The sequence below is a fragment of the Rhinolophus hipposideros genome (genome assembly GCF_964194185.1).
Source record: "Rhinolophus hipposideros genome assembly, chromosome: 14".
Taxonomy (NCBI): Eukaryota; Metazoa; Chordata; class Mammalia; order Chiroptera; family Rhinolophidae; genus Rhinolophus; species Rhinolophus hipposideros.
Genome location: NC_138060.1, coordinates 37,482,148 through 37,504,924, shown reverse-complemented (window position 1 = coordinate 37,504,924; position 22,777 = coordinate 37,482,148). Strand labels below are relative to the sequence as shown.

General features: G+C 33.0%; 1 protein-coding gene across 11 annotated transcripts in view; it reads left to right on the top strand.

Annotated features, from left to right (window-relative positions):
* The window catches only part of ANKRD28 (ankyrin repeat domain 28), a 145,231-nt gene that overhangs the window by 54,599 nt on the left and 67,855 nt on the right, over positions 1-22,777 (top strand). For 9 of the 11 annotated variants that reach the window (XM_081071292.1, XM_081071293.1, XM_081071295.1 and 6 more), the window contains 2 exons: positions 577-660; positions 17,361-17,439. In XM_081071292.1, coding sequence (XP_080927418.1) covers positions 577-660; positions 17,361-17,439 — 163 coding nt within the window. The remainder of the gene's footprint in view (positions 1-576; positions 661-17,360; positions 17,440-22,777) is intronic. The other 2 variants (XM_081071294.1, XM_081071299.1) reach the window with 1 other exon arrangement.

Below are 22,777 nucleotides of genomic sequence, written 5' to 3'. Positions count from 1 at the left end.
CGTGTTTGCCTCTTCATGTTATTCAGGTATGCAGTATTTCTTGGTCTTTGAATAGTGGTGATTTTCATCAATTGCCAGCTTTTCTTTCTTTGGATTTAGATCTTTATACATGTAATGCTAACCTTTGCAAGTTATTTTGATGCCCCAAACAGAAATTCTCAAAGAAGCCTTCTCTCTTGGACCTCAGCGTTGACTGGGAGCTGCTTATTTGACAAGTTGCTTTCCACAAGTAGATGTTGAGATGTCACGCTTGTATTTGGCAGAAACTTTCTTTTTACCATATATATAAACAAAAGGCTTGCACTCATTAAAAAAAAATAATAAAAATCTGTGTTTATTATACCGCCTAATTTTTGTCATACTGAGCTGACTTTTTTAAATTAGGCCTTTTTCTTTCCAAGGAGGAATCCTGTATTTTCATCTGATTTGACTTCGTGAAACTTTTGATCAGTATCAAAAAAACAAATATTTGTTGCTATAGGGAAGGAAAATTTTAGATTTAGAAGTTGTGTGGAAATATCTTTAGAATCATCCATGTGTTGTGATTAATGTTTTTATTACTCTCTTATATTTTAGCCATCACTGGTGCAAGCTATATTTAATGGAGATCCTGATGAAGTTCGAGCACTAATATTTAAGAAAGAAGATGTTAACTTTCAGGTAACACAATTAATTCACTGATACCAGCCTTTAAGCCTACTTTTAAAAACTCTTTCCTAGAGTTATGAGTTTTGTTTAAAAGACACAACAATTCTGTAACAGTTTTTGTTTTTTAAGTGAGATTAGAAGGGTCTTCAGGCAAAAAAGTAAGGGACTGGACATATATTCAAGAGAACAGGGAGCAAGTGAGGGTCCTTTTTTCCACCTGGCTTTTTACTTTGAAATAATTCACAGAAAAGTTGAAAAAAAATACTTTGAATACCCATATACTCTCCATTTACATATAGCATTGATGACATTTTGCCACATTTGCTTTCTCATATTTACACAGATTTTATATATTTTTTTCTTTTTCTTCTGCTGAATCCCATTTGAAAGTAAGTTGCAGATATCTTGACAGCTCACTGTTAGTTACTTGCGTGCATTTCAGATGAGGGTTCTTTTTTGTGAATTCAAAATAAAAGACATTTGTATTAAGTTTATAACATATCTAAACTTGATTATAAAATCAGATTTTCCTGCTGTAAATAATCCTGGTGAGCGTTGTATAGAATGAGTCAATCTGTTTCAATCTCTAGGTAAAGAAAGACATATTGTTTGAAAAGTCTCTAAATTCAAGGGTATAGTGGATTTAACATTCAGGATTAACATGAGGGACAATTTTAGAAAGAGTGGATATGTGGATAATTTCCTCTCTCTTTGTGTATTTTCCATGGGCCAATAGTTTATTTAATTCACTAAATTGAAACTGAAAATATGTAATTTACTATAATTTCAAATTCATTAATGTATATATTTTAGAAACATGTTTTCAGTACATTTGTCATAATTTAGTTCTCTGAATTATGGAGGTTGGAAGAGGCCATGATTCATAAAGTCACTATAGCAACACTAAAACAAATGACCTAGAAATGATTGGTAATTCTAAGAAAGCCCAACCCTGAAAGCTCGTCTCGAACTCTCATCTTTCCACCATTCTTTCATACAGTATTACTGTGACTACTTAATGTTAGGTAGATATAAAGCATTTATCTTAGTTTTTAAAGTTGGATTATTCAGATAGATTTGAATCTTTGGCTAAAATGTTCAGTCTAACATTGGGTAGTGATCAAAAAGCTATCACTACATTTTTTTCTTAAACCTTCCTAAGTAAGTTGCCTTTAAGTTTATATTTTATTGGAAACACGCACCTAAGTCAGGATTTATGTTTTAGGTTAAGTGAAGTTCATGGTCACTTTATCTAATTGGGCTGTTCTGGAAAGTCTACTTTTAGGACAGAAAATAGTTATAGCTATAGACTTATAAAAAGAGGGAAAACAGCTTTCTGTTCTGTTTTAACTCTAGTTTGTTTCTTAATAGTACTGACAAATTTTATTTTGGTGAGAAAGTTTGGACTATAGTCCTACTTAACCATGGTTAATTCCTCTGTTGTTAACAAGGTCTCATTATAGACAACACTGTTTTCTGCTGTATTGATCAAATTATCCTAAATTTTTAAAAGTTTACTGAGAATCATTTTTGAGCATCAGTTTATTCTGCTGTGATGTCCTTGGTAGCTATTGTGTATGTATAACTAGTGTGTGACCCCACTAACTTTTATGAATTTTAGCTTCTACTTACAGATTCCTTTTTTTACTTAGTTTAACCATCATTTCTTACTATCTCCTAGCTTGTTCCCTTGCTCTGCAAGTTGTGGCAGAACTAAAAACTAAATTAGTACTGTACTTCAAACCAGTAGACCCTTCTTGAGGGTGACTCTTCTGTTGTGTTCAGTGATTCATGGGTTTTTGACAAATATTTTTTATGGTTGCTTTTAGGCCTTTTCTCTCATGACTCGGTAATTGGGAATATTAATGTAATTATAAGATTTGTTAAGTCTTTGGCCGTTTTTCTAATTCAAGATGGTAAATTTTTTCAGTTTCTATTGCCCTCTATAGGGTTTTAAAAATGTGTGTGTGTGTGTGTGTGTGTGTGTATGTGTATGTGTAATAAAACACTGTTTTTGTCATATAAAATCCACTGACTCTTGATATGTAATAAACGATTTTTAAGCTTTATGTCAGTGTGACAGTGATGTTTTTCTAAAACAGATTTATTTAAATACATATTTCAGAATAACATCTGACTTTTTGAAACTTAAGTTTTTAATAAATTTTTAGTGTGTTAAGAGTTCAGATTTGTTTTTATATTGTTAAATAAACATTGTTATTATTTTAGTTTCTTCAGTCATATCCCAAAGTTCTGAATACTGTGGACCTTTAAATAGCATCTTTCTTAGTAACACACGTAATTGATTTTTAACAGAACTCAAAAATATTATGCCTTCATATTATTTAGTCTGAGAAGGAAATCTGTTGTAGAAACTATAAGGCAATTTTACTAGAAAATAGTGGAGTTTTATATTTGGAGGCTTTGGGCCACAAATAATAGATTACCTGGCTAAATACCGGTTTATTCCTTTTATGATAATTTAATCCAGAGCAAGATGATTTGGGGGTTGGTTAAAACAGTAATGTCAGCGCTCCGGATGAGCTTCTCTGTGAGACCCTTGCCTTTCTTTCTCCTCGTGGGAAAGAGATGACTGTTGCGTCCTGTGCTCATGTCAAACAGCCAAAGAAAGTACAAAGTAGACTCTCCCTGTACATTTGCTTTCTTTTCTTTTTTTAATAAACAAAAGCTTCTTTTCCAGAGCCTCACAAAACTTCCCCCTAGCGTTCGGTTGGCTACAAGCCCGCTCTAAACCAATCCAACAGCCAAGGTAAAATGGGATTAGCTTTTTGCTTAGATTAGTCATTGTTCATTGCCTGGTTCATCCCCTGGGGTAAAAGTAGAGCCTTTTCGTCACTGATTATATTCCATATCTGGAGAAAATCAGCATTTTTATATTAAAGAATAAAGGAGAAATAGTTGTTTGGGTAGACAACCTGATAGAAGATTTTTGATACCCTGTGAACAGTTGAAATAGCAAACTTTTGGAAAAATAAAAGTCATTTGAATGTGGAAAAAGTGCTACAAACCAAAAAGATGAAACAGTCAAAAAGACAGAGTGGTATGTATACACAGTGAAAAGAACGATTGAAATTTAACTTGAAAGACCTAAGTACTGGTATCTTCTTAGCCTTATTAGCTGTACTACTTGAGCAAATCCATTTGATTTCTTCAAGATTCAGTTTTGTTGTAAAATGTGTGTGTGTGTGTGGGGGGTACATTAATAGCCTTCAGGACGTTTTCCTACCCCAAATTTAAGATGCTCTAAAAATTCCAAGTGACCTTGGATGACCTGCTTTGCCCAGAGGTTTATTCGTATTTCTAGATTTATGTGACCAAAATATTAATAATAATAATTAAATGCTTTCCCCTGGGATTTATTCGAACTAATGCCATGTTGTAGACCCCAAATAATTTAAACTGAACTATTAACACATTTCAGAGTAAAGGTCTGACTTTATAAGAAAATTATTTTCTACAAGTAGAAATTGGTTTTTCTCTATACAGAGTGATAGAAATTGGTATTAATCATTACTATTCCAGAGACAGTAATATGCTTAAACCTTTTTATGTTACTTGATTTAACTCAAGAATCTTGTAAAATTGGTAGGTTAACATTTCCAGTCTACCAAAACTGAAACTCAGAAAGGTTAAAAGTCTCCAGGGTCAGTATAGCTGGAATTTGAACCCATGTCGGACTTGACAGTAACTGGGGAAATAAAGTAAATCGGAGAGCAAGAAATATTTTTTCTTTTGCCAAATAGTGCCATAAAGCAATAATGGTTCAGAAATGGATTTTTTCCTCCTAAAAGTTATGTCCACATTCTAAGGACGTCTACCTTTTAAACTAATAAAAAATGTGATTATAATTTTCATGATGCCAACTGCTGTTAAATTTTAGAATTGCAAATGAGTAAATACACAAGCCTCCCTTAGTGTCATATTTTTTGGTTGGATAAAGTAGTATCAAAGTAGTATCAAACTAGGGGTAATTATAATCTAGCCAACACTGTTTTTAGTGTTTAAAACAGAGAAAGACCTAGATTGACCCTTTTTAAACTCAAAATAATTGATTTAAGGGCTAGTCAGTATATCTTGCTGTATTATATAACTGAATATTTTTTAAAATGCTGCATTGTATGTATATTTTACTTATTGGCTTCTGAATTTAGATGCACTTTGTCATTCAAAATAATTTTGGGATTGGTTTTGCCAGAGTAGTCTTCCAAATCATTAAAATCTTTAAGCTTTCAAAAATACTTTCTAGGGTCCTTGAGGCGGTGTTGATTTTTGTCAGGTGAAATGCTTGGCAAATACATACTTTTACATGTATATGTACTTCATATCACACAAGCACATCATTAATTTTCATTATTATTGTAAAAATATTGTTGGCAGTTAATACAAAGTAGCAAACCTTAAATTTACAAAGATTGCCTGAGTTCTGCCCACCCCTCATCCTTCACAGAATTCTGTAGTCTTTTCTGGAAATTAGCAAGAAGTGCTCTAAATCTTTAACATTAGTCTTTTTTGTGTCTCTTCTGCTGGCTTGCAGTTGATGTTCCTAAATTCTTAAAATCTCTTCACTCAGTTATCTGAAATTATGTGCACTCTGTGCCCTAAAATGATGTATGTATATGGTTTTCTGAGCTACCAACAGAAATTAGTGTTGGAGCTCAAAACCCGCCAGCCCCATCCCATGTGTACCTACCCGGCTTCTGGCTGACTTCTGTCTAACATTAGGTGGACAGGATGGGTAAAGGAGAACCAATTCAGCTTCCACCCAGAAGAAAATTCCCACAGAGTTTCTCCATGTCTAGAAACTGCATTTCTAGTCTTGCCAATGCTTCTCGATTCCAGCCTCAGATTTTTAAAATTTTCTTCACTAATGTTCAGATTTCCCCCAAGATCTATAAATGAGTGTATGTTCTATGTCATTGTGACTCAGTGGCTATTGCAGTAGTCCTGATACAAAGAAGATGTTGTCTAATGAAACCAGCTGGGCTTTTTAAAATTAAGTTTATTGGGGATAACACCGGTAATAACATTATATAAATTTCAGGTGTACAACTTTGTAATACAACGTCTATATACTCTTACTGTGTACTCCCCACTCAAAGTCTAGTCTCCTTCTCTCACCTTGTATTTGACCCCTGTTACCCTCTCCCTTCTCCCCCAACCTCCTTTCCTCTCACAGATTGTCTGTATATGTGAGTTGGAAACCAGCTAGTTTTGTACCTAGAAACTGATGGTGACTTTTTTTGTATTCCATTCATGTTATAGTTTCCTATTTAGCATATATGTGTTCTACACCTCTTTTCATCCCCAATATATTTTGAGAATCAGTCCATAGAGAGCTTACTCATTCTTTTTTATAGCCATGTAGTTTTGAATTATATGTTTATAACAATTTATTTAACCAGTTCCCCTCTTAGAGGGCATTTGGGGTATTTTTAATCTTGCTGATTGGTAATAAATGGAATCTTCTCACCAACTAAACAAAAATTCTGCTTCAGTGGACAAGCAAAAATTCTACAATGTTTGTATTTTTATGATTATTAAATATATTGTCAACTTCCCAAATAGATTAAATATCCTCTAAGTTCTTTGTTTGGAGTAGTTGTGGTGGAAATGTATATATAAATTGGTGTATGTATAAATAATGGTATTCTTGATAGAAATCAAGTATCTTTACTCGTATACTCAGAAATAATCCCGATGATTTTTATACTTATATGTAAATAAAGATGATATTATATAGTAAAGCAAAAATGTCATAAATTATGTCCTAAATTTCAGACTGAGCTGAAGTTACTAATTGATATGATAGGCCTCAGCTGGCACCTCTGCCAATTTTTTTGTTTTATTGAGGTATAATTGACATACAATAAATTGCATGTATTTAAAGTACAATTTCAGAAGTTTCGACATGTGTGTACACCTATGAAACCATCACCACGATCAAGATAGTTAACATTCCCTTCAACTCCCAAAAGACTCCATTTGCCCCTAACCTCTGATCTCCTTTGTGTCACTATAGACTGATTTGTATTTTCTGGACCTTTGTGTAAATCGAGTTATACAATATGTCCTTTTTTGTGTAGCTTTTTTCACACAGCATAATTATTTTGAGATTCATCCATATTGTGGCATGTATTAATAGTTCATTCCTTTCTATTGCTGAGTCGTAGTCCATTGTATCAATATACAAAATTTGTTTTTTCACTCACCTAACTATTGATAGACATTGGAGTTGTTTCCCTTTTTTCTCTATTACAAATAAATCTACTGTGAGCATTTGTATACAAGTCTTTGTTTCTTGGGTAAATACCTACTGGTAGAATGATCAGACCATATGGTAGATATATGTTGAACTTTTTAAGAAACTGCAACTGTTTCCAAATTTGTTGTCCCATTATATGTACATTCCCACCCACTGAATATGAGAATTCTAGTTTTTCCACATCCTCTTTTCAAGGCTTTTTGCTAGTTTCTTTTTTTTTTTTTATTGTTTTCTTACTCTTGGGTTTTGAGAGCTCTTTGTATGTTCTGGATACAAGTCTTAAATCTGTAGCTGCATTTTCATTCTCTTAAGACTGCTTTTGAAAAGCATAAGTTTTAAATTTTGATGATGTCCAATTTACCACATTCTTTTATGGATCTTGGTTTGGTGTTATATCCAAAAACAATCTGTCTCAGTGTCACATAGATTTTTCTTGTGCTATCGTCTAGAAGTTTTATAGTTTTAAATTTCACATTTAGATCTGTAATCATTTTTGAGTTAAAATTTGTATATGGTACAAGGTAAATATCAGAGTTCACTTTTTTATATATGGATATATATAATTGTTAAAATACTTGTTTAAAAGCCTATGCTACTTTTCTTCGCTGAATGGCCTTTGCATCTTTATCGAAAATGAGTCGTCCATAGATAGGATCTGTTTATGGACTATATTGTTCCATTGATGCACTTGTCTAGCTTAACGCCAGTGCCGCACTGTTATGGTGCTGTAAGTATTGATGAAATCACCAACCGTTCCTTCTTTTTCAAAATCGTTTTGGCTTTTCTAGGTTCTTTGAATCAACATGTCAATTTCTAGGAAATACGAAAGGAATTGGGATTGGGTTGATCTGTATAGATCAACTTGGCAAAATTAATGTTTTAAAAATATTGAGTCTTCTGACCCGTGAACAAGTTACATCTCTCCATTTAGTTAGGTCGTTCATAATTTCTGAGCATATTTGTAATTTCACTGTGCAGGGCCTCTTACATCCATATTTTATAAATTTTATTACTACCTTAAATGTTGTTATTTAATTTCAAAATAGGCTAATTATTCTGTACTACTGAGGTAAGTTTTTCCATAGTACTCTACCCAGTGCTCTAGGAATGAGGAGTTTTTTTCAATTTAGCGGGTGGGAACAGGGCATTGTTCCCTCTAATCCATACATTGTCACTGTGGGTGACATCACCTCCAACTGAGCAAAAATTGGTTTTGGGGGAGGATGTATGTGTGATAAATCTTACATGTTACAATGATTTGTGGCCCTCCAAAGGGCCAGAGTTGCACAAGTTAGGTATACAATGGCATTAAAATGTAATGGGGTCAATTAGGGGAAAAAAATGTTTAAAAATGCTCCTGGGTCAGGGTGACAAGGAAAAGAAAGTTGAGAAACACTATTTTCATTATTTTGGATTGTTCTTTTCGCCAGTCTCAGGTAGAAGACTTACGTACACGTGCTTCGCATACTTAGCTGAGTACACTAGGGGATATTTTGCAGTTCTCTGGGATTCTCTCATTGTACCACCCTCCACCCTCTGTTACTCTCTCCTGAGAATTCTGTCTCTGTGTTCTCCCCAGACTGTCAGCTCAATCTCAACTCAGGGAAATAGCCTGTTAAAAATATACGTAGCTCTGTAAAAGCCATTTTATTAAAACAGTTGAGTGACATTTCACTGAATGTTTTCATATTTACACTTTACATACTTTGTGAAATGGCTATTTTCTATTATCGCCCAGCAGTATTTTTGACATAGAAATAATATGTATTAGTTTTCTAAACAGTTGGATTGCTTTTGATAATTAAAATTGCCCAATTATAAATGATCACCTCTACTTCCTTTTATTTTTACGGAACCTGGTATTGATATGTAATTTTGGTGTTTTATTTTTCCTCTTATGAAAAGCAAGAAAGCCTTAGCCTAGGAGGATCTGATTGCTGCTAAATCTGTAGGAGAGAGTAAATTCAGTATTTAGAATAGGGTGCTTTGTGGATTTGTCTATTTAATGTTACTACTGATAGAGCAATGTCTAAATTACAACATTAATTAATACCTAGATTCTAAACTTTCTAAATAGAATTTGCCTCAGGCTAAGAACCATGCCTTAGGAAAGGGATCTTAGTTATGGAGTAGCTAAATCATTTCTGTTATAGATAAAGGAAGACTAAGGCCCTTGCAGTTTATTTGATTTGGTCACTCCTGTCCAGTTTAGTTTTCTGTCCATGTTGTGTCATCCCTCAGTCCTGCTTAGGGGCTTAGTATTACAAGAAATTTCTTAGCGTTACTTTTGTTAGTATAAGTATGTAAGCCCTTAGTATATACTTGCTGGCTTAATTTGGTATAATTTGGTGTGTTGGCTCATTCCCTTGACAAATTCAAGCCAGTTGCTGTGCTGAGTGCTGGGGAGACGAGGCACATGTGTTTTTGACCCCTGCTTTTCCATGCTCGTTCCTGACTCAGCATGTCAGTTGTGCCCACATTGCCTCCAGCTCCCTTTGCCTCATGTTGAACTTCTGTTCATTCTTCAGGTTGCAGCCTATAGTATACAGAAATCTAACACGGTCCACAGGATTCTCATCCCCTGGTGTATTATATATTTTATATAATCTCGTGCAGTTGACTTGAGGAAAGTGACATTAGCTGCATGGACCTGACCTAATTACATGAACTCTAATGAAATCTGAATCTGGAGTTGGAAACAAGGGGAATAAGGGATTTGATGTGAGGCAGGTCCTCTGTTGCTGACTTTGAAGACGGGTCACGTGGCAAGAACTGTGGCAGTCTGTAGAAGCACAGATACATGGGTGATAACATGGGTGGTTGTGTGTAAGCCAAAGTACCTGTAATAGTCACAGTCGGATTTGGGAAAGGAAACTTCTTGTCCATCCCACCCCAAATCATGTATTCACAAAGAAAATATATTTTATTTGAATTACGTAATTTTAGATTATCTACTATGAAAGTTAGTGATTTCATTAACGGTAGGTTAATTGCTAAATATGAATACATTTTCCATAAAATTAGTGACAAACCCTTGAGGTATTTTTTCATATTGTAATATTTGTTGCATAAAACATGTAATTATACAAATATTATAAACTAGTAACGTACCATTTTTTTCTTTGTTAGTTTTCATTGAGAATCAATGATTTGTATATTGTTTACCAAAGCATGTTCTCTTGTAGAAACTCAAAAAATAATAAATTAATCATTTTAAAATACATTTATCTTTATATGTGAGAAAAAAATGTCAGTTACAGAATGCTATGTTAAGTTTTTATCATTGGTCTGTGAGGGTTTTGGGGGTTTGTTTACACAGAAACTAAATTACATTAATTGTTTTTGTTTGGGTTTTTTAAGACTGCCTTGCACCAATTTCTGGTAATAAAATTTCTATTTTTATTCTTAATTCTTTTGTGGACTTAGATTTGTGGTCGTGGGAAGGGCATGCGTACGAAGGGTGTGAGTAGCTTTCTTTTCCAATTTTCAGGTGATTTGTTAATTTTCATTTTCAGTAGTTCAGGAAAATAAAGCTTGCCAAACCAACAAAGAAAGCTACTGTTCTTATGCTGAGTATCATGCCAGAATTTGTGTCTCCTGCCAATTTCTGATACGCTTTTCACAGCTCTTAGTTCAGATGTATTTTAATTGATACTTTGGAAAAATGATGAAAGTCTAATGTCTAACTTTCTTCTTCGTCTTTCAATCTTTTTAAAATTATGAAATATAACACACTTAAAATATGTAAAAGATATGTGGAATATAATAAAATATTTAAATATATCCACTACCCAGATCAAGAAATGGAACATTGCTAGTACCTCAGGAGTGCCCTTTGTGCCCACTTTGTGATCAGAACTGTTTCCTCCCACTCTACAGTGTAGCCAGTAACCTAACTTTCATAACAGTCCTTTTCTTAGTTTTATCATTTTGCCACTTAATTATTCCTCCTAAGCAATATATCGTTTCATTTTACAAGTTTTTTAATTAAATGAATCAGCATGTATTCTTTTGGGTCTGGGTTCTTTTGTATGACAATATCTTGTTTTAAAAATTTATCTGTGTTATGGATAGCTAAATATTAGTCATAGTATTTCACTGAATACACCGTTTATTTGTAGTCTACTGTTCATGGGTTAGCTGGGTTTTTCAGTTTTTGCGTATTGTGAACAATGCAGCTATTCATAAGCATGTCTTCTGTTACATGAGCATGAATTCCTAAAGGGTATATATACCTAGGCATAGAATTTCTGGCATACATGCTAAGCATATATTTAACTTACTAGAGAATGCCATATTATTAAAAAATGTATAGTCCCATGAGCACTGTATGAGAATTTTTATTGGTCCACATCCTTGGACCAGGTTCTTAGTTTTTGTCATACTTCTTCATTTAGCCATTCTGTTTGCTCATGTAGTACTGTCTCATTAAACTTGTAATGTTTGAGGGTTTTTGAGGATAATGTCAAGTATCTTTTTATATGTTTATTAGACATTCAGATAGCCTCTTTTGTGAAGTGCCTATTAAATCTCTTGCCAGTTTTTCTTTTGAGCTTTCTCTTTTTTTTATTAATTTGCAACAGTTCTTTATATATTCTTGATATGATCCCTTTGTGAACCGTGGATATTGCAAATATCTTCTCCCATTCCAACGTGCCTTTTCACTATGGTGCCACTGAACGTGCAGTCTTAATTTTAATGTAGTCAAAGTATTCAGTATTTTCCTTTATGATTAATGCTTTTGATGTTTAAGAAGTATTTCCCTAACCAAGTCATAAAAATAATATCCTATATTCGTTTCTGAGAGCTTTATTATTTTGCTTTTTACATTTAGCTTTATGTTAATATACTTGCAGTTAAATTAGGTATATGTGAGGTAATGTGTTTTTGTTTTTCCAAATGGATACCAAATAATTTCTCCCAACACAGTTTAGTTGACCATATTTTGTTGAGTTGTTTTCTTATCTTTGAGTTTTGAGAGGTCTTTATAGATTATGAATGCATGTTATCTGTCAGATATGTGATTACCAAATGTTTTCTCCAGTCTATACCTTGTTTGTTTATCCTCTTAACTGTGTCTTCTTCCTTCAGAGCAAAAGTTCCTCATTTTTTTGAAGTTTAATTTCTCAACTTTATGGATTGTGCTTTCGGTATCATACCCTGGAACTCTTTTGCCTAATCTATATATTTCCTCCTATCTTTCTATAAGTTTTAAAATTTTAGATTTGTTAGTTAGATCTATGATCCTTTTTAAGTTAGCTTTTGTATTAGGTGTTAAGTATACATCAATGTTTATTTTCTGGCATGTGGATATCAAGGATTATTTATTGAAAAGATATTTCCATTTAATTGTTTTTGTACTTTTCATCAAAAGTCAATTGATCATATTTGTGTGCATTTATTTCTAACTCTTTATTATAAATATGTCTTTCCTTTTTGTCATACTGCACTGCCTTGATTAGTGCAGCTTTATAGTAATTCTTGAAATCACACAGTTTAAAACCCCTGTGTTCTTTTCTTTCAAAATTGCCTTGACTATTCTAATATAGTCATGTAAATTTTAGGTTGTTAATATTTATTTACAAAGAATCTTGCTGAGATTTTGATTAAGAATTTTGAATAATATTGCATTGAATCTATAGATCAAATTGACATCTTAGCAATAATGAGTTTTCCAATCCATAAACATGTTATCTCCATTTTCTTTAGGTTTTATTTCTTTCACGAGTGTTTTATAGTTTTCAGCATACAAATTTTTGTTAGGTTTATACCTAAGCATTTTTCTTTTACTTTTCTCTCTTTCTTTGATTCTTTTGTATTGTATAATAAATGTACAGTTTTTGTAAATTTTATTTCCAGTTAATGGAAATGTAGAAATAGTTACTTTTTGTATCTAGACCTTGCATTCAGAAACTTTTCTAAACTCATTCTAGGATTTAAAAAAATGGATTCTTAGTGATTTTCTCCACAAACAATATGCTATGTATGAATAGAAAACAATTTTATATCTTCCTTCCCAATCTACATAGCTTTTATTTCATTTTCTTGGCTTATTTCACTGACTAGGACTTCCAGTAGGAGAATGTATAGGAGTGACAGGAGTAGACAGCCTTTCTGGGTTCCTTATCTTAGAGGGAAAGCATTCAGTCCTTCACATTAAATAGGATATTAGCTGTAACTTTTGTTAATGCCCTTTATCAAGTTAAGGAAGTTCCCTTCTATTCCTAATCAGCTGGAGTTTGGGGTTTTTTTTAATCATGAAAAGATGTTGTTTTGTTAAATGCAATGAGCTGATATTTTTTTTTCTTAACTAGTCTGTAGTGTGTTGAATTACATTGGTTGATTCTATTTGAAGGAGACTTGTGATCTCAGAATAAACCCCATTTGGTTGCGATTTATTATCCTTTTCATGTATTGCTGGATTTGCTAATGTTTCATTGAGGATGTCTATGTCTGTGTTGCTGAGTGATGTTAGTCTGTAGTTTTCTTGTAATAATCTTGGCCTGGTTTGGGTGTCAGGATGGTAACATGAAGTGGGAAGTGTTGCCTTACCTTCTGCTTTGTACATGTGCCAATTGGTGTTATTTCTTCCTGAGATGTTTAGTAGAATTCACCATTGAAACTCTCTGGGTTTGGAGTTTTATTTCTTGGAATATTTTAACCTATGAATTAATTTTCTTTTTTTTAAATAGTTATAGGACTATTTGGGTTACCTATTTTTTTCTTGAGTAATTTTTGTGTCTTTTAAGTAATGACTTGGTCTTGTCATCCAAACTGTGGAATTTATATGCATAAAATTTTTCATACTATTCCTTAATCTTTTTCATGTCTTTGAGGTTCGTACTAATAGTCCCCTGTTTCATTTCTAATACTGCTTCTGTCTTTTTTTCTGTCATCATTCTGGCTAGAGGATTATCAATTTTATTGTGCGGTTTTTGTTTTTTTTCCCCCAAAGAAAACAGCATTGGGATTATTAATTTTCTCTGTTGCTTTCCTGTTTTCACCTTCATTGATTTCTGCCCTTTATCATTTCTATCCTTCCCCTTGCTTTGTGGTTATTTTATTCTTTTTCTGGCTTCTTAAGTGAAAGATTATTAATTTGAGAACTTCGTTTGTGATAGAAAATTTAATAGATAAATTGCCCTCTACCGGCTGATTTAACTTCATCCCACAAATTTTGATATGTTGTAATTTCATTTTCATTAAGTTCAAAATATTTTCTAATGTCCCTTGAGATTTCCTCTTTTACATGGGTTATTTAGAATTAGTTTACTACTTTTATTCTACCTTACTATTAAAGTATCATGTTTCCCCGAAAATAAGACCTAGCCGGCCCATCAGCTCTAATGCATCTTTTGGAGCAAAAATTAATATAAGACATGGTATTATGTAAGACCCGGTCTTATATTAAAATAAGACCGGGACTTATATTAATTTTTGCTCCAAAAGATGCATTAGAGATGATGGGCCGGCTAGGTCTTATTTTCGGGGAAACACAGTATCTACTTTGATTTCTGTATACTTGGGGATTTTCCAAGTATCTTTCTATTATTGATTTATAGTTTAATTCTGTTACGGCCAGAGTACATACTTTGTATGATTTCAGTTTATCTTAATATGTTAACGTATGGTATATTGCCCAGAGTATGGTCTGTCTTTATGAATGTTTCAAGTGCAGTTGAAAATAATGTGTATTATTTTGTTCTTAGGTCGAGTGTTCTATACATGTCCAGTTAGGTTCAGTTGATTGATAGTATTGTTCAGGTCATCTGTATCATTGCTAATTTTTCTCTTTACTTGTTTAATGCTGAAGTTTCTTGTAATTGTGGATTGTCTATCTCTCCCTTCATTTTTGTAAGTTTTTGCTTCCATACATTTTGAAGTTCTGTTATTAGGTGCATATATATTAGGATTGGCATTTGATGAATTGACCCTTTTGCCATTATGTAATATCCTCCTTCATCCCTGGTAATTTCCCTTATTCTGAATTCTATGTCTGATGTTATTATAGCCACTTAGCTGTCTTTTCATTACTGTTTGCATAGTATATGTTTTAACATCTTTTTACTTTTCACATATCTATATCATTATATTTAAAATGATATAATGGTTTCTTGTAGATAGTGTATGATTAGGTATTGATTTTATATCCAAAATAATCTGTATCTTTCATATGGTGTGTTTAGAGCTTTACTTTTAATGTGTTTGTTGCAGTGGCTGTAGTTTGATCTCCCATTCTATTATTTTTCTTTGTCTCTTTTCATTTTTGGTCCTCTGTTCCCTGTTTCCTTCCTTATTTTGGAAGTATGTTTAGTACTATTTTTATGTTCTTTATTGCATTTTTACCATCTGTTTATTATATTCTTGATAGTTGATCTAGGGGTTATAGTAATAATATACATATGTATCTTTTCACAGTGTATGTAGAGTTAATATTTTACCACTTTAAGTTTTAAAAAAAAAAAAGCCCTTGCTCTCCCTGCTTTATGTCAGAGTTGCCAGGTAATCTTTGTAATACATTGAACTCCTTGCCAGATAACATAAAATATTTTGCTTTCAATAAATTATGCTTCCTTCATACTTGAAGATCTGTGTTCAAATGATTAACACTGAACAGCCTTAATTACAATGATTAAGTTAGAGCTCAACTTTCAATAAAGTCTGATATTTAAGTTCTGTTTTAGTTTTTTCAGTGATTATTTGTTCAATAATTTCTGTGCAGAGAATTCTTGCTAGGGTATGTGTTGGGATAAAAAAACATGGTCTATGGTTAGAGAAACAAGAACTCCTAGCTTACTAAACAATAGTAATAGGTACGAGACCAACCTCCCTTTACTGGAGCACATGTTACTATATAAGGATAAAAACAGTATCACAAATACGTTAAAATTATATGAAGAAATGTATGAAGAGTCAGCGATAATTGTGTTACACACATCTTTATAATACCTTTATGTACTACAGCTAAGCCTTTTTTGAATGCCTGTGAATATTTTTAACCTCTCTTTTGACTAGCAGTTTTTTCCCTAATTTATTCTTAGTAGTCTTCCTGTCCTTTCTTAGAGTATTTGGTGTATTGCCAAACTAGAAAATTATTACAATGTGAAATAATTTTTTTCTTTTTTTTAAATCTCGGAAGCTGTAGTATTCTAATGTGGTAGGAGACCACAAAATACAACACCCATTCAAATAAAAGGTTTAACTTCTACATTATGAAGAGAAACTGTGGTCTGGGTTGGTGGGGCAACTTTGCTGTCTAATCACTTGGGGTGTTGTTCTTGACACTTTTCTGGGATGTTGGCCTACCTCTGCATGGCCAAAGTTGGCTCAGCTTCGCATCTGCCTTCCAGCTTATGGGAAGTGGGCAAGTATTAGTCCCATCTCTAAGATGGTTTTCTTTTTCGTGAAGATGACTTGGAAGTTGTGCCTGTCACTTCCACTCACACACTGTTGGTGCATACTAAGTAACAAAACTTCAAGGCAAGCGAGGAGTGTATTCTCTCACTGAGTGGGTCAATAACCAGCTAAAACTATTCACATGGACAAAGGGTAAATGGACATTTGAAGACAACTAACAATCTATCACAAAAGCCTGTATCAAAAAAAATTGGATGTAAGTTTCAAAATAAGTATTTCTAAATGAATAGCTTTCTCAGATGCAGCCACGTCAGCAACACTCTGAGTGTTGTAACTTTAGATAAGGTATAAATATGAATTGAAAATCCCAGAATATGACTTTACCCTAAGATCTTGCTTTTCAAACTGGAGACCATTGTTGCTTAACGGGAGGAAGTACCTGAAGCCATGCATTGTAGTTTCTCTTCTTGTAAGAAGATTTGGAAGACTATGTAGTTTTGATATTTACAAAGATAGGAATATATTTTTGAGCCAAAAATGAAATTGGCAGGAACTTTAAGAAAAACCTTCAGATTGTTTTAAGGGATAATTTCAAATCGCCAGAGATATTTTTTCTTTTTGCCACTGTAGGTACTCTTGTGGAAACATTTTGATAAGCAGACTTGTTGGTTTGTTAAAGCTTCTTTTGTTTAATTAGGTCAGCAACTCGAAACTGTGTAAAATTATGGAAGTATATTGGCGTGGTGAGAAAGTATGAAGTACAGGAAATTTGCCCGTGTGTATATCAGTAGCATAGGTATCTTTATTCAAAGAAAATCTAAGAAGCTATTTCTTTGTTATCTTAGATTTTTCTTTTATTCTTTGCTGCACTTTCTACCGTTCTTTTAAAGCCTTTTTTTTTTCTTTAGGTTTTCTTTCTCCAAGCAAGAAAATACTCTGTTAATGGGACTTCCAAACTAGACTAGAGTTGTGGAAGTAGTAAGCTAGTAGTTAAGTGGTTTTTCTTCATTTAAAGTATGTTAAAATTAACTTTATATTGAAACTTATATTCTACCTTTCCTTCTTATCACAGGACAATGAAAAGAGAACGCCACTGCATGCTGCTGCCTATCTTGGAGATGCAGAAATCATTGAACTGCTTATTTTATCTGGTATGGTAAGCTCTGTATAAGAGCACATCACATATTTTTGCCATAATTAATATGTATCAAATTTAATTGATTATTCATATTTGTTTTAATAAAATGAAACTTATTTGTTCATTCTACAAATACTGATCTCGTATCACGTGCCAGGTATGTTCCAAAGGCTGGCATACATTAACAAAACAAAGATCACTGCCCTTGTGGAACATATATTCTAATAAAGAAAAACAGGCTATAAAGACAATTAAATTTTAGGTGTTAGGAGATGATAAGTGCTATAGCAAAATGAAAAAGTAGATCAGAATAATGGGGTAGGATGAGCATTATATAGGATAGGGTACTGTATAGAGTATCCATAGTCGGACTCATCAACCACAGAGTGAATGGGGGACAGTTCTCACAGGGAGATGACGGTGGCTCAGTCCGTGTATAGCAGTGCAGGTAGTAAGAAATGGTATGATTGTAGATATATTTTGAAAGGTATGACAAGATTTCTGTCTTTAAATAGCTTTTATCCAATTCTATTAGGTAAGGGCCTGTAAAGCACATTTTAGGGAATTATACTTTATTTTTTAATTTATTCTAAACTGTTTAAGACGTGGCAGTATGAAGTCAACTGTCTCTTACAGAATAGCTCCTATTGTGCAAACTGCCTCTAGTCCTAAAACAAACAGAGCTTAGAAACATTTTTGTTGCAGCCAGATTATTATAAATGATATGTAGTGAGAAAGGATGCATGGGTTTTAATTGTGCTTGCGTTGGCCAGATTGCACAGATACATGTATAATGCACCTGGAGAGATAGTGGTGTCATTCTTTTGATATTTGGGAGGAGTGCTGAGAGAAATTTTGAATGATGATTGTATTAAATAGTAGCCTAAACAGAATTTTGCCATTATAAATTTATAAAATATTTTAAATCTGCTTTTTATAACAAATTGTAGGATCACATAGAATTAAATATAGTTAAATATGGCCCTAGCTAATATTCTTCTATTAGTTTCTCCATGAATAACTTCATTACTGATGCACATCCTTGAAGATTTCTGTTCCTCTGTGGTCGCTAGCTTACTAGTTTTCATCTGAAATGTACTAAAGATAAGAACTAAGGTGGTTCAAGAGAAAAACCATATTCTTAATTGAGTCATATTCTGCTTTAATAATATTAATGAATGGGATACAGGTTTATATATGACTCATTACAAACATTGTCCAAGAACAGTTTCCTGTATTTTAAGAAATAGCTATGCTAGAAACAGTACTTCTAGTTAGTTTAACATCTAGGACTTTCGGTAAGAACTCTACTACTATATTTTTCATTTTAACACAGAATTCTGTCATTTATTTTCATTTTAACATGAAGATATTATGACTCAACATGGAGGGTTTTTCCCCCATTTTTTAATTTTTATACCTAGCAGAAACTTTTCAAGTGCTCAGAGTTTGACTTAATCCCTTCCTTTTGAAGTGAATGTTTGCATCAAGGATTTTTAGTTACTTATAGAAGGTTGACTGCCTAGTCTTTGTAAGTGTAATAGTCACATGAGCCTTATGAGTGTGATGGTATCAGATGTCAGCTTTGAGATAAGCATTTGAGAAAAAGCTTAATATCTTTTAAATAATTCAGGTAAAAATCATGTATAAAATTAACTATTGTAAATGTATAAAAAGCTATTTTGATGCTTCTTTGAAAAATACTTTTAGTATTATATTGTATTTTACCAGTTTCGTGAGGTAATAGCTCATGTAGCTATTTTTAAAAGGAAAGATAAAGTTCTAAGTTTATTTACAGTTCTCAGAATAAAAAATTAAGTTTTTTACTTGTTTCCTGTCTTTCTCTTCCTGTTAGAGTATAAACTCCTAGGAGGCAGATTTAGTTTGCTTTGCTCCCTAACGTATTTATTCTCAATGCCTAGAACAGTGTTGAATACGTAATAGGTTCTGAGTGAATACTTGTTGAATGAATGTATGATAATAGCAATGTAAGTTTAAGTTGTCTCCTTTTAGAAACTGTTCACATTTTGGTCTCAGTTTCCCAAGTCTTCAGTGGAAGTAAAAAATGGGAGAAGTGGGAAGGAGGTGTAGGAGTGTAAGGGTAAAGGGAAGGCAAATGATTTGTTTTCTATGAGTGCAAAATCAAGCTCTTCCTTAGACTTTGTTTCTCGTCAGCTATCAGCTAGGCTCTAATTTGAGAAAAATAAAGTAAATTAAAAATTTGTTTGGATTTGGAGTAAAATGAGCTGAAATGAAATCCAAGGCTAGATTTCTAAACTAGAACCTCAGTTTTCTACTTAAAAATGAAAAACCAAAACAAAACAGGCTCTGTATTGCCAAAGCAGATAGTGTAAAGAGCACAACTTTGTGGCCAGACAGATTTGAATGCAAATCCTGGCCCCACCCCTGTGATCTTTGGGAAGCTATTCAATCTCTCAGCCTTGACTTCCTCATCTCATAAGTGGGAATAATATAAAATTTTACGAGCTTGGGCCGGCCCGGTGGCTCAGGCAGTTAGAGCTCCATGCTCCTAACTCCGAAGGCTGCGGGTTCGATTCCCACATGGGCCAGTGGGCTCTCAACCACAAGGTTGCCAGTTCAATTCCTCGAGTCCCACAAGGGATGGTGGGCTGCGCCCCCTGCAACTAGCAACAGCAACTGGACCTGGAGCTGAGCTGCGCCCTCCATAACTAAAACTGAAAGAACAACAACTTGAAGCTGAACGGCACAACTGAGATTGAAAGGACAACAACTTGACTTGGAAAAAAGTCCTGGAAGTACACACTGTTCCCTAATAAAGTCCTGTTCCCCTTCCCCAATAAAATCTTTAAAAAAAAAAAAAAAAAATTTTACGAGCTTAACAAAGCAAATGAAATGATATAGTAAAGACACATAGAAAAGTATATGGTACATACTCAGAATTTGGGCTATTTTTTTAAGTAGCCCTTCTCTTTTCCTCAGTTTCAATTGGTCCTGCCTAATAAATAAATTCCTGATATCACAAATTAGGTTTTTTTGTGACTTTCAGATATACTGTAAAAAAAATTCTCTCCTTCCCATTTTGAAATCCAGACACATTCTGAAATGATAAAGTGGAAGGAGTGACTTAACTATAGGGGGAAATTGGAAAAAGAGCTTATTTACACAATCTAGAAAGACAAAGGGTGAAAGAAAATAGACTCTTTATACTGTTTATCATTGAAGCAAATATATTCATATTCCACAAATTCTAGAATCAAAAAACAGTCTTTAAAGCTGTACATAAGCATCTTACTGAATAGAGCCCCCAGTAGCTGAACAAATAATGAGGGTTTGTATAATTTATGGATAACAGAGCTCTAACGAGTAAGAAGATAGGGAGTAATCAGGAATGTGTTTGTAACTTTTAAAGTTTATACAGGATGACTACCAGGGCTTTCTATAAAAATACCCCTTTACATAATTGAGGAAGACTGAAACTTTAATCAGAATTTTCGTTTAGTGGACTATGGCATTTGCCATAATTTTGTGTATATGAAATGGCTCATGCTGATTTTTATAAAAAATAGCAATTCAAAAGTGTATTCAAAAATATTTCTCCAGTTCATTCATGTTATATCAGTTTGAAATTTCCATTAACTCTTTGCAAATTGATTAGAATGGTTTCATAGACGATACAGTAGATAACTTAGAGAACAACAAGTACAAGCCAACTGTTGAAGTCTAAATATTAAAAATAGATATGCACATAGAATAACAAGCCAGTAAAAAAACATATTCAAATTTTAGTTAAGAATTTCCAACATTGGCTGGATCATCCGGACAGAAAATCAATAAGGAAATATTGGACTTGAACTACATGGTAGTGCAGATGGGATTAACAGATATTTACAGAACATTCCATCCAACCACAGCAGAATGCACATTATTCTCAAGTGCACATGGAATATTATTTAGGATAGATAATATGTTAGTTCACAAAACAAGTTTTCGTAAATTTAAGGTTGAAATTATATTAACCATCTTTTCTAACCACATGGGAAACTAGAAATAAAGTACAAAAGTAAAACTCAATTCACAAATATGTGGAGTTTAAACAACATACTACTAAACAATTGATGGGGCAAAAAGGAAATCAAAAGAAACAGCAAAAATTATTCTGAGACAAATTAAAATGGAAATACAACATACCAAAATTTATAGGATGCAGCAAAAGCAATTCTAGAAAGGAAGTTTATAGAGATAAACACCTTCATTGAGGAAAAAGAAAATGCTCAAGTAAACAATCTAACTTTTCACCTCAAGGAACTATAAAAAGAATAAAGCCCAAAGTTATAGAAAGAAGGAAATAAAGATCAGAGCAAAAATAAAAAGATCAATGAAGCTACGAGCTCATTTTTTGAAAAGATAAACAAAATAGGCAAACCTTTAGCTAGACTTACCAAGAAATAAAGAATTCAAGTAAATAAAATCATAAATGAGATAGGAGACATTATAACTGATACTACAGAAATACAGAAGATCATAAGACAGAACTGTGAACAATGATATGTCATCAAATTGGACAACCTAGAAGAAATAGATAAATTCCTAGACACATGCAGATGAAGCATGTACAACATTAACCAAGACTGAATCATGAAGAAACAGGAAATCTGAACAGACCTTTTACTAGTAAGGAGATTGAATCTGTATCAAAAAACTACCAACAAAATAAAGCCTATGACAGATGGCTTCACTGGTAAATTCTATCAAACTTTAAAGAAAAATTAATACTAATTCTTCTCAAACTCCTCTACAAAAAAATAGAAGAGGAAGGAACTCTTCCAAATTTCTTTTTTACAAGGCCAGCATTGCCCTGATAAAAACCATTCAAGGACATCACAAGAAAAGAAAATTGTAGTTCAATATTCCTGACAAACGTACTCGTAGATGCAAAGATCCTCAACAAAATATTAGCAAACTGAATTCAACAATACATTTAAAAAAATCATATACCATGATCAAGTGGGATTTATTCCAGGGATGCAAGAATGGGTTCAACATCCTCAAATCAATCAATGCAATACAGCACATTAACAAAATAAAGAATAAAAATTATATAATCATTTCAATAGATGCAGAAAAAGCATTTGACAAAATCTAATATTCATTTCACAATTTAATAAAATGCTCAACAAAGTGAGTATAGAGGGAACATAACACAATAAAGGCCATTTATGAGAAGCCCACAGCTAATATCATACTCAAGGGTAAAAAGCTAAAAGCTTTTCCTCTAAAATCAGTAAGAGGACAGGGATGCTCACTCTTACCACTTTTATTCAACATAATTCTAGAAGTTCTAGCCAGAGCAATTAGGCAAGAAAAAAAAT